Below are 9,878 nucleotides of genomic sequence, written 5' to 3'. Positions count from 1 at the left end.
TCAGGATATGTTGTCTTTGAGTTTGGAGACTATTTTCTTATCCTTCACCCTCCTGTTCTGAAACCAAATGGTAACTTGTCTCTCAGACAGGTTTGTGGCTGCGGATATCCTTCGCCTCTTGTCCTTGTTAATGAACTTGTTAATGGCATATTCATTCTCGAGTTCTTTAAGCTGCAGTTTTGTATACGGCACTCGCTTCTTCCTCCCACGCCGGTAGACACACATATCGGGCTGGTTTAGTGCAACGTCCCCTATTGTAAAAGACATTATGTGAAAAATCAGAATTTTATTACAGGCGTTTAAAGCTTAACCGATACTTGTCGGGCACTGGTTTTCATGGGCAAATAAATAATGCCTGGTTGTTTACGGTTTATTATTATTTACACTGCCACATTATTTGCACCCTAGTAAAGCACCACCGAAACTTTGATGGACTGTCATCGCTTTTCAGGCATGCACCGCTAACCGAGCATGCAGGGCGGCGGGGGCATTGGCCGGGGGGCTGAGAGCGGGTCGGCGCTGGCAGCCCGCACAGAAATCTCTTTGGTGAGATTTTCCCGGGTTTGCTTGCATGTGGTTTGTGCCTCTGTGCCCTCACTACTCGCAGTCTCTTAAGTGCTCTAGGGCCGCCGGAGAGGCAGAGGAGAACAAGCCTTCGAGGCACCGTCCTGCAAACTTCAAACGCGCCTACAAACCCGGCCACCGAGGGAAGCAGCGGGAGAAGGAGCCCGAGGCCGCCCCGGCGTTCGCGGGCCGGGGGCCCGGTGCCCTGGCGCTGGTGGCGGGGAGGTTCTGGGGTCAGTCCCGCGGGTATGGAAAGCAGAGGGTGAAGATTTTCTCGGGGGTAGACGGCCGAAGGGATAGTGAGAAAAAAGAGAATATCCACCGCCCCCACCCTGCTCTATGCGTGTCTGTGCAGCGTGTCCAGCTCGGCAGGCCGCCCCTGCAGCCCGGGGGGCGGGGGAGGGGACGGGAAGGCGGAGGAGGCGCGGGGGAGTTCTGCTCGGACCATTTCTCCCCCTCTCGTACCTGGAAAGGACGATTTCCAGAAGTGTGAGCTCTGTGTCTGATCTTTGGCACAGTAAACCTGACTATTCCAGCCATTAGCCAGAGTCCAAGACTGATAGCCCTCCATTGATATGTATGTTTCGTGTCTCGGTTCCCCAGAGCCAAACGTTGAGACCATGTCTATGTACCCAGGAACGTGCTGGTAGGGGGTTGTATAGCCCTGGTAGAAGGACACTTCCTTTGCCCTGGAGGAGACTTCATTGGCGGGGACACTCGTGCTGGTCAAGCTGGAGACGTCCATGTACTTTTCCACGGGAAAGCCGCCAATGGAGGCGTGGGGGGGAGACTTCAGGGCGTTTTGCTGTATCCCAACCCCGTGGGACATCCTGCAGCTATAGTATCCATTGCCAAAGTGATACCCATAGCCCAGCGCGGGGGCGGCGGCCGGCGCGGTGGAGCCCGGGCAGTCCTTAGTCGGGGGGTCGGGCCTCGCCGCCGCCCCCGAGCGCTCCCCTCCGCCGGCGTAGGCAAAACCCGAGGCGGCGGCGGCGGCGGCGGCGGCGGCGGCCGCTCGGCCCGTGTGAGCCGCCCCGAAAACGGGCGAGGAGAGAAAATTACGGCACTGCCCGGGGGCTCCGCCGCCGCCGCCGCCGCTGCCGCCGCCGCCGCCGCTGCTGTCTCCGCGCAGTCCGTCCATCTCCCAGCTCGCTGCCTTGTTCATGGCCTTGCACATCGCGGGCGGCGGCGGCGGCGGCTCGGTCCCCGGCCGGGCATGATGCGGACGGTTATTTGCCTCCAACAGGTTGGATCCTGGCGGTACGTTTATAAAAACGAAGTCCAGGTTGGGAGGGGGGAGCGGGGTGGGGGCGGCCGGCCCCAAATTAGTTTGCCTCAGCCCGGGGGGCTGCTCATAGGCTGCCGTCGGAACATGTGACCCTCCCGCCGCCCGCACTGCCCCTTTCGCCTCGCAGCCCCCCGGCCGGCACCGACGGCGCCCCCACCCTCCACTCCCGCCCCCACCCCGCCGCCTCGCTCCCGCCCCGCCGCGGCCCCGGCGCTGGAGCGGGGGGAGATTGGGCGGGCAAGCGGCGGTGATGCCCCACCGGACCAACCTAGGCCCCCGTCGCCATCATCTCCCCCTTTCTCCTGCCCGCGGCTTCAAAAAGGCCAGCCGAGTACCGCTGGACATTCTGAGGCCGCGGGCAGGGGCCCTCTTTTACAGCCACGGACCGGGGTCTCACCGGATCCACAAGCGAGACCTTCTCCAGTTCATTGTTGCGTCTGCAAGAGGGGGAAAACCCCAACACGGTCTTCGTATTCCATCCTCTCCACGTCCCTTCTTCCCGGCGATATATGGAGTAGAAGGGCTTTGTTATATGGGAAAAGGGGTCCCCTGGTTTCACTGGACTGTCGGTCCCTGGGAGAACCCTCCCTTTGCCCCCTCCCTCCCCCCGCCCCCCCACCCGATATCGCTACCGGCCAGGAAAACGCACGGGCTCTGTGCGCAGCGCAGGATGGTAAACCTGGCACTCATTAGATGTGGCTTTTCCCCCCGTGCAGTGTCAGCTCGTGTCGTGGTAAGGCAGCCTAGTTAAAACGCGGAGTTCGCTTACGCTGACGGGCTGTTCTCGTGGTGACCTTCCAAGACGGTGGCAAATCCTACTGTCGTCTCTCTCGACCCTCACATTGTGTCGGGATGGAAACGCAGGAGAGCGAAGTGCTGGAAATGGAGACAGATCCAAAGACGACTCCCAACTCCAGCCCCAACAACAATCTCAACCACAACCCCAATCCCTACCCCTCTGGACCGAGTCCAGTCGCTCCGCAGTTGGATATTGCACACTTAGCTCTCTCGTGGGCGCGGAGGGCAAGAAGTTGCTGGGAAAAGGGTCAGCTTCGCAGAGAAGGGCAGGGAAACTCCGCGCCGCTGAAAATATGGCTGGGGCTGTGCTCACTGTCCCTGCGGAGGTTCGGGAGCACGAGAGAAGAGAGGCAGCCGCCATGGAGGTGAAACTCTGTGCCAACACCATTTCGGGGCTCTGGGGTGTCCTTGCTGAGCAGCCCGGGCAGGTGGTGGCGAGGGTCCCCGGGCTGTCGCGGGATAGCCGCAGGTCCCGCAGCAGCCGCCCGTCCCTCAGCCCTACTTTGTAGCCGGTCTAATAATCGTCGGCGGTATCTGGAAGCGGGGTTTGGAATGACAAACGGGTGCCCGTAACTACGGCAACAACCGGATGGCATAGACGAGCTCGCGTTCATTAGCTCTGACCGCTTAATTGCTATTAGTCTTTCATAATCAGCTAAGAAGTGAACCAGGCGTGGTTACATGTTTCTCCCGGTTATATGCCGAATCAGTATTTACTCTCAGGACATTAAACCCTCTGTAATTAGAAGGAAGCTTTGTCGAAGAACCATTTTCTCACTCTTTTATGTCCCTGTAATCAACTTTCTAGCTAAAACGTTGCTATAAAAAGAAGTCCAGAGATACGAAGTAGTTTATTTCTCCGGACATCTTTCTGTATGTATTCCCACGTCCCGTCGTGTTTCCTCTTCCAATAAATGCAGTGAAAAATTCTCTCATGTCAGAACTTTTAAACAAGGCCGCGAAAGAAAGGAACATCTAAAGAGCGGGGTTTTGGAACTTTTTGCCGTCGATTACATCAAAGGACACCACGGCGCAGCCGCAGCGACTCCCGTAGAGGTCCTCAGCCCTGCCGAGACCTCTGCTCCAGCGAGAGCACCTCGGTGTACCAAAAAACCCTTTGGGCGGGTTCACGACCAACAGCTAAAATTCTGTAATGAGCTGCTTTGTGAAGGGTGTAGAAAACAGCATTGCCTTGCATGGCAGGATATTATGCACCGGAATAAATGATCTCATGAGCAAAGGTCAGTTCTTTGAGAGCACCCACCCAGTTTACAAGTAGCAGGATGAGTCCCGCGCCCCCGGTCCAGGGGAGGGGTCCCGTGCAGAGGCCCCGAGCAGCCCGGCACTTCCTTCGCCCAGGGAGAGCTCCCATCGAGACTCAGCTCCGTGTCGGGCAGGGCAGGAGGACCTGCCCTGCTGGCCTGGCCTCTCTCCTTGCGCTGCCGTCCTTGTCTTCTCTGGGCAGAGCTTCCGCGGGTGGCCAGCACCCCGAGGTGCTTTCCATCGACATATTGCACGGGAATCTGCAGAATACATGCGCTAGAAAGCAATGTTGCAAACTTGCTTGTGCCTCCCCGGAAGAAAAGGTTCTGGAGTTTTAAAATTATTATTTTATTTTTATTTTTTACTATCCTGAAATTATCTCATTTAGCCAAGTGCATTTACCATTATTTAATACAGTTAGGATTCCACTCAAATTTTTAGCATAGGCTTTTAGTATCTGCCTAGTATTCATTTCTTACAGGAACCCCCCCGATTTTTTATCTCCTCCCCCTCCAGATTTTGCCGATGGTAATTTTGTCTTTAGGAAGTTGCTTCTCATGGTAGTTAGTGTTTGCTGTAGGGGAAAAAAAATAAAAAAATAAAAAAAAAATTCTCGTCCCGGACAAACAGAGAACGCAAACAAAACCACTCAATTTATACGTCTCCCAAACCTTATCCCATGTCCACTGCGTTCCGTTTTTACCTTTTAACTTGTGTGAACTTTTATTAGCTAAACAGAACAGAAGAACTTTCATTTTCCCCCAGGCCTTTAAAAAATAGCCAGTTATGATAACTAGTAGATTGACCAGCAGCAACACGTGGAAAATTGTTAAACTATTTCCCCCTCCAGATCTGTGCCATAGCTTCTCACTTCTTTAGTTACTTCCACTAAAAAGAACCCGTTTCGAGCTAGAGAAAATTTTCTCGGGGCTCCCCGCTTGGCCTCCGTGCGGCAGCCACGGGCGGCTGAGCACTGCGGGCGTTGAACTTGAGTTCTCGGGTCACGGGCTGGTGCTGGCCGCTCTCTCACTGCCACCGGCGCCCTGGAACAGCGCGGGGACTTCGGGACCCTGACCTTGGACCAGCTCGGCAGCCTGCCGCAGTCGCAACCTAAACGGAACCGTCGACCGAGCCCCTTTGCGGGTTTTATCGTTTGAATTGAACCCCGTCTGTGCGCAAAGGCAGCCTCGGAAGACATCATGTAACTTTGAGGCTCTCGTAGCGTCCCGTGGATTTTCGCCTGGACAGAGTGAGAAGGGGCGGTGTGCAGCGACCGCGGGACTCGGGGACACGCTGTGCTCGCGTCCGTCACCCGTGAGTGACATTTCACTGACAATACGGACCGAACACGGCCCAAGATCGGTCCTATGCTGCTATGGAGGCCTGAGGCAGAGTGCAGAGTCGGGGCTGAGCGGGAGAGAGCTGCGCTCTCAGACACGCAGTACAGCGGACCTGCCCGGCCAGGCGACCTCCGGCTGGTGGAAGGGGGCGGGCAGGGCTGGACGGCAGGGTGGCAGCACCTGCGGGCAGGACCGGCCAACAGGGAGGGCAGGGCCGGCGGGCAGGGCCGGCAGGTACTGCAGGCAGGAGAGGCAGGGATGGGCAGACAGGACGGGCAGGGCTGGTGGGCAGGACAGACAGAAATGGCAGGGCGGAGCTGGCAGGGCAGGACAGGAACGGCAGTACGGGCAGGGCTGGCAGGGCAGGACAGGAACGGCAGTACGGGCAGGGCAGGACAGGAACGGCAGTACGGGCAGGGCTGGCGGGGCAGGACAGGAACGGCAGTACGGGCAGGGCTGGCAGGGCAGGACAGGAACGGCAGTACGGGCAGGGCTGGCGGGGCAGGACAGGAACGGCAGTACGGGCAGGGCTGGCAGGGCAGGACAGGAACGGCAGTACGGGCAGGGCTGGCAGGGCAGGACAGGAACGGCAGTACGGGCAGGGCTGGCGGGGCAGGACAGGAACGGCAGTACGGGCAGGGCTGGCGGGGCAGGACAGGAACGGCAGTACGGGCAGGGCTGGCAGGGCGGGACAGGAACGGCAGTACGGGCAGGGCTGGCAGGGCAGGACAGGAACGGCAGTACGGGCAGGGCTGGCAGGGCAGGACAGGAACGGCAGTACGGGCAGGGCTGGCGGGGCACGGCTGGCAGGACAGGAACGGCAGTACGGGCAGGGCTGGCGGGGCACGGCTGGCAGGACAGGAACGGCAGTACGGGCAGGGCTGGCAGGGCAGGACAGGAACGGCAGTACGGGCAGGGCTGGCGGGGCACGGCAGTACGGGCAGAACTGGCAGTACCGCCGAACGGCCGCCAGGTGGCGCCGCCGTGCCTGCCGCGGGCGGAGCGCGCCCCCCGGGCCCGGGGTCCCCGGGAGCGGCCCCGCCGGGAGCGGCCCCGCCGGGAGCGGCCCCGCCGGGAGCGGCCCCGCCGGGAGCGGCCCCGCCGGGAGCGGCTCCCAGCGCCCCCGCACTTCCCAGGAGCACCGCGCCCCCGAGCACCGCACCACAGCCTTCTCCTGCGCTGCCGAGGGTTTCTTCTGCGCCCTGCCCCGGGGCCCTACTGGCGGCCTGCCCCGCCGCGGGGTAGGACGCACATGTTCCCGCCCGTCTCCCCATGAAGGCTCTGACTGGTGAAAAGCTGCCCGAGATGTTTGTCTCGTTTAATACGAACTTAATTTCAATTAGCGTACGTGACCCTTCTTCCTCGGGTGAGGTTTAATAAATGAGCACTGAAATACCCTTTGATGCCTCCACCAATAACTTCCAAGGTAAAAGTATGGCCAAAGGCCTAAACGGCTATTTAAACTTACAAGAACAACTGAGTAAACAGAGTCTAACAAAAGCTCACGAATTTTGGCAGTTTCTCGGCCGCCTCTGTAACATCCTCCCTCTTTGCCCACTAATGTCGCTTCAATGTCCGTGGTTCTTCAGGCTTAGCTGTTGGTTTTGAACAACTACAATCATATTCGGAAAGACTGTACTACTCTTTTTTGAAGAAAAACCCCAACCCAACAAAAAACCGGACGGAACACCATAAAAGAAAAGCAACAATTAAAACAAAACAAAACAAATAGATAAACAAAACAACAACCTCAAAATATACACACACACACACCCCCCACCAAGAGACGCACAAAAACAACAACCCAAGAGATGTAAAGTGCAGTAAATACCTCTAGTTTTCTGGGAATATAAACAACAGGCAACTAGGTTACTAGGGGTTTAGGGTGAACTGATTGACTGCATTGCAGGGAAGTTTTGCAACCTCATCTCTACCTAGTGGAAGATTATTAAGGTCTTGTATAACATATTAAAACCCTTGCGTACGAATCTAGCTGTATTTTAAGATACTCTGTACATGACCTAAGGTATCAGTATTATTTAAAAGGTGCAAAATACGACCCTAGTAAAGATCATTCATAGCCGCACTTCAGTGTAACTTATTTTTTTCACACTGGGGCTTTTCACATAGTTTTTTTCATCCGCTCCAAATAACATAAAACCCGTTCTCTCCTTTTTAGTGGTGCAGTAACATTTTTCGAGTCTAAAGCTGTGCCGGTTCCGGTGGTGTGCACATACGGTTGCCTCCGAGATGCGGTATCTCGGCTGCGGTTTTCGAGAGAGCAGGGGGAAAAGATGCTCGCCGCGTTACAGCATGTAAGAAAACAGACGAGGGCGCCAAACGACAGCAATAAACCCGGCCGCAGGCTTCCGCTCCGCCTCCGCCCCGCCGGGACCGGCGGCCGGGCCGCCGCCGGCTGCGGAGCCAGGCACGGCGGGGCAGCGAGGGGCTGCGGGGCCGCGGGCGGAGCGGGCCGGTGCCGGCTGCCGCCGGCAGGGCGCCTGCTCGGCCGCGCTCCGCGGGGGCACCCCGGGGACACGCTTCGCCCCTCCGGGAGCGGCCCGGAGCCGCAGATCCCGGCCCGGCCGGGGACCCCGCGGGCGCGCCGCTCCTCTCCCCTCCGCGCCGGCCCCGCTCCTCCGCCGAGCCCGCCGGCAAGGAAAAGTTGACATTTATTTACTCTTGTCTGGTTCGGGGGCTGTAAAACGCAGGACACCGTGCTGCAGTCTAAATTCATGTTTCAAAGGGCTGACATAAAACTCTTATTAATAGAAGGTTGGATTTTGCAAACAACGCCTAGAATGTTTCTTAAATATTTGGTGTAATGTTTGGGGAGACTTTAACATGTTATTGAAAAAAATCTGACAAGTATCCCATTTTCGGACTATGAATCATGCGCAAGAGCACAAAAACTTAGGAGATGCGTGTGACTAAGATTAGCAGGAACAGCTCTCCTCGTTATTTAAAAAAAAAAAAAAAAAAAAAAAATCAAACCCATGTTTAATCACAGGGAACATTTAGGTGTTTCTCCGGGAGATGAAACTCGTATTCCCAGTATCTAAACACTAGATGATGTGGGTGAAAAAAAAAAAAAAAAAAAAAAAAAAAAACCCGGGGAGAAAAAAAAGGTTGGGCAGCTATCGAAGCGCACTCCAGAGATGCTAACGACAAAGGATTTATCTTCGTTTAAATGGTTGCCATCAGCGTCATTATTACTAGCAAAGTTACCACTGAAGGGAGACTTTCCGACTGTCACGTCTGCCGAGCGCGGCAGCCCGTGTCTCCAGCAGCGCGGCGACGCTTCGCCCCGCGGTGCCCGGCAAAGAGCGGAGGGATGAGCTAACTGAGCCACAGGTAACTTTGGAGAGAGGGTGTTAAGGTGATGTTTCTGACAGGTCGGAGCCTGTAGGCAATAACACCTCATCCATCATTTAATTCTATTATTATTTTTAAATTTTCAAATGCTTAGGTTTTATTGGCGGTGGGGAGGAAAGCGGCAGAGGGCTGGAGTGAAACCTGCCGGGAGAATGAAATGGACGCCCACGGAGTGTTTTAAATCACGAATGCATTTAATGTTCTCCAGTTATTTCCTTCCCCTATCATACCGTACAACAGTCAGTATTTTCCCAGAGGGAAGAAAAATCCCGGGGTAGCTTCGTCGATAAGCAGGATTATAGAAAGTAAAAATGAGATCATATTTAGGACTCAAGGAAGACAAAGATAATAGAGTTGTAATATACTAGATGGTAGCAGATATTTTAGTCTCCGGGTAACTACTGTAGGTACATTTGAATCTGGGCAGCAGACTTATAAAGTCTGGGCATAAGGTTCGCGCCTGTGAGGGGGTGCGTGGGGGTGTCAGTGTAAATTCCTAAATAAATGTACTAATGTTGTCTGGAGATGGGAGGGAAAAGTAAAGAGGTATCAGTGGCAGGAGGTTCTGGATGGTCTGGTCCTCTTCCAGCATTTTCTTGCGTTGTGATCTAAAATTCGCCTCAGAAATAATAATAAAGAAAAGCATTAGCTAATATTTAGCGTGTAGTTCTGTCCGAGGACAAATGAGAAAGAAGCTGCATCATTAGGACCTAAAAGGCAACAAAACAAAAATCAGAGCATAATGATGCACCTAAATGAAGGGGGAAATGTTGCACAGCTCATTTTATTAATCAGACTGTCAATTCCACCCCAGAGGCCAAACCCCAGAGCAATTCAAGCAGGATCTGATCAAGCTAAGGACAGGAGCTTTACTCCTCACTTCTTGTCTTTCTTTCTTTCCACCTGGATATATTTGTCTGCTCTGAAGCCGCCTTCATTATCCACTGACAGGAGCTTGTATTTATTTGCTTATAAACCTGTTACAATAAATGATTATTCGAACAGCGTCATTCGTACCTTAATGACGAGCACCACTTTTTGATGAATGACATTTCGGGCTAGAAAGGATGTATGGGTCATTTTGACCAGTCATTCCCTCGCTTTGGCATCCCACAATTTTTACACCTCCTTCAAAAACAGATAATAATATTTAGAGACACTTGCCGGGCTGAATGTGAATTAGCCCCTGCTGCAGCTCATCATTAGTACAGGACCAGCCCTACAACTTTGACATTTTTTATAAAGCTGAG

At 54.9% G+C, this 9,878-nt stretch overlaps 1 protein-coding gene across 1 annotated transcript; it reads right to left on the bottom strand.

Moving 5' to 3' along the window:
• Positions 1-1,741, bottom strand: HOXD13 (homeobox D13). The gene is made up of 2 exons (XM_040069902.2): positions 1,030-1,741; positions 1-251 (listed from the first exon to the last, which is right to left on the bottom strand). Exons 1-2 carry the CDS (start codon positions 1,739-1,741, stop codon positions 1-3), a joined length of 963 nt encoding a protein of 320 aa, XP_039925836.1.
• Between the last annotated feature and the right edge of the window lie 8,137 nt (positions 1,742-9,878).

This window comes from Hirundo rustica, chromosome 7 (genome assembly GCF_015227805.2).
Source record: "Hirundo rustica isolate bHirRus1 chromosome 7, bHirRus1.pri.v3, whole genome shotgun sequence".
Classification (NCBI taxonomy): domain Eukaryota; kingdom Metazoa; phylum Chordata; class Aves; order Passeriformes; family Hirundinidae; genus Hirundo; species Hirundo rustica.
This window is presented reverse-complemented; position numbering and strand designations above follow the sequence as displayed.